The sequence below is a fragment of the Chrysochloris asiatica genome, unplaced genomic scaffold (genome assembly GCF_000296735.1).
Source record: "Chrysochloris asiatica unplaced genomic scaffold, ChrAsi1.0 scaffold00559, whole genome shotgun sequence".
NCBI lineage: Eukaryota > Metazoa > Chordata > Mammalia > Afrosoricida > Chrysochloridae > Chrysochloris > Chrysochloris asiatica.
Window position 1 is genome coordinate 295,090 of NW_006409077.1, and position 1,485 is coordinate 296,574.

At 41.2% G+C, this 1,485-nt stretch overlaps 1 gene segment (V, D, J or C); it reads right to left on the reverse strand.

The window, feature by feature from the left end:
• On the reverse strand, window positions 1-1,253 carry LOC102834556. The segment is given in 3 exon segments: window positions 1-20; window positions 653-1,014; window positions 1,205-1,253. Coding segments are annotated over 3 exon segments (431 nt in total).
• Window positions 1,254-1,485: the final 232 nt, after the last annotated feature.

Below are 1,485 nucleotides of genomic sequence, written 5' to 3' on the forward strand. Positions count from 1 at the left end.
TTATCGGTCAGTTTTATAATCTTAGGAAAGAAGATAGGAACACAGACCAGCCACAAATATGAAAGAAATGGACCAACCCAGACACATTACAGTCTCATAGACTTATTTTGGTTTAACTCTGTCAGTTTTGAAAAAGGTTCGGATTTTATCTAGCATTCAAACATTAATTTCAAACTTGACTTACTAATAGAAGAAGAGGCACTGACTTTCTCACTCAGGAATCCTTCAGACAGGGTAGCATTTCAAAGAAGCCAAAGTATTCAGGGCTGGCGTGGCTGCTGCCACATCATGTTCTTGTGATAGAGGAATCTTCTACTGTGAACTCTGCCTACTTCTTTATGGAGAAGATTCTTAAAAACCGTTCTACCTGAAGATTAATATTCTATTTGGAGAAATTTCATCACACCTGCATCTTTTCCTATATTGAATAGACTGCCACCAATCTGGAACCTTTTAGAATCTATTTATTACTGACTCCTAGACACTTCCCTTTCCTCTGATGACCAAAAATCTTTGACTATCTTGTACAGGGTCGCTATGGGTCGACTCCGACTCGAAGGCACTTAACAACAACATCTTGTAAACTCAGGCACCCCAAGAGAGGTTCTGTGAGATCTTTTCAGATACAGAAAACCATGTCTATGACTCTCACAGCCTCTGAAAGGGAGGCAGCTGTGCCCTGAGAGGTAGGAGGTTTTTGTTCCAGTCTCTAACACTGTGGGTTCAGAGCTGCACCACTGTTGACAGTGATAGCTTACAGCATCTTCTGCCTGGATGCTGCTGATGGTCAGAGAGAAATCTGTCCCCGAGCCACTGCCACTGACCCAAGCAGGGATCCCAGAGGCCAGCTTGGATGTTTCATAAATAAGGAGCTTTGGACTGGCTCCTGGCTTCTGTTGGTACCAGTGTAAGTGCTTACAGTTGAGCTGGCCTTGCAGCTGATGATGACTGTCTCTCCTGGGGAAAATGCCATGGAAGCCGGAGACTGGGTCAGCACAATATCTCCACTGGATCCTGTGAACATACAAGAAAGGTGAACAGCAACATAAGTTAACAGAAATAGGAATAAAAAACATTTAATAACTTATATAGATTTAGTTTATAACTTAATTTTTAGAAAAAAAAACAAACAACCACCTAGTTTAGAATCAAATTTCATGAGAAAGAGTGTTATGATTTTAAAGTTTTTTTTTCTCTTTCTTACCTGTGACACTGAGCAGCAAGAAGGTGACAATGTTGACTTGAAAACCCATAATGAAAGCTGAACACTCCCCTGGGCTAAGCACTGTCTCCTCTAATGAGTGACCCATAAAGGAAACTCCTGAGAGGTTTGTGGTTTCTGAGGGAGTGCTATGCAAATCAACAAGGTATAGGTCTTTGTCAACAGTAAGGTCTTTGTCAAGAAGTCCATTTGTTGATTTCATTTCCCTTTTGGTCATTTGAGCGTGGAAGAGGAAAGGATCTCAGTGATTTTTCTGAGGCAAA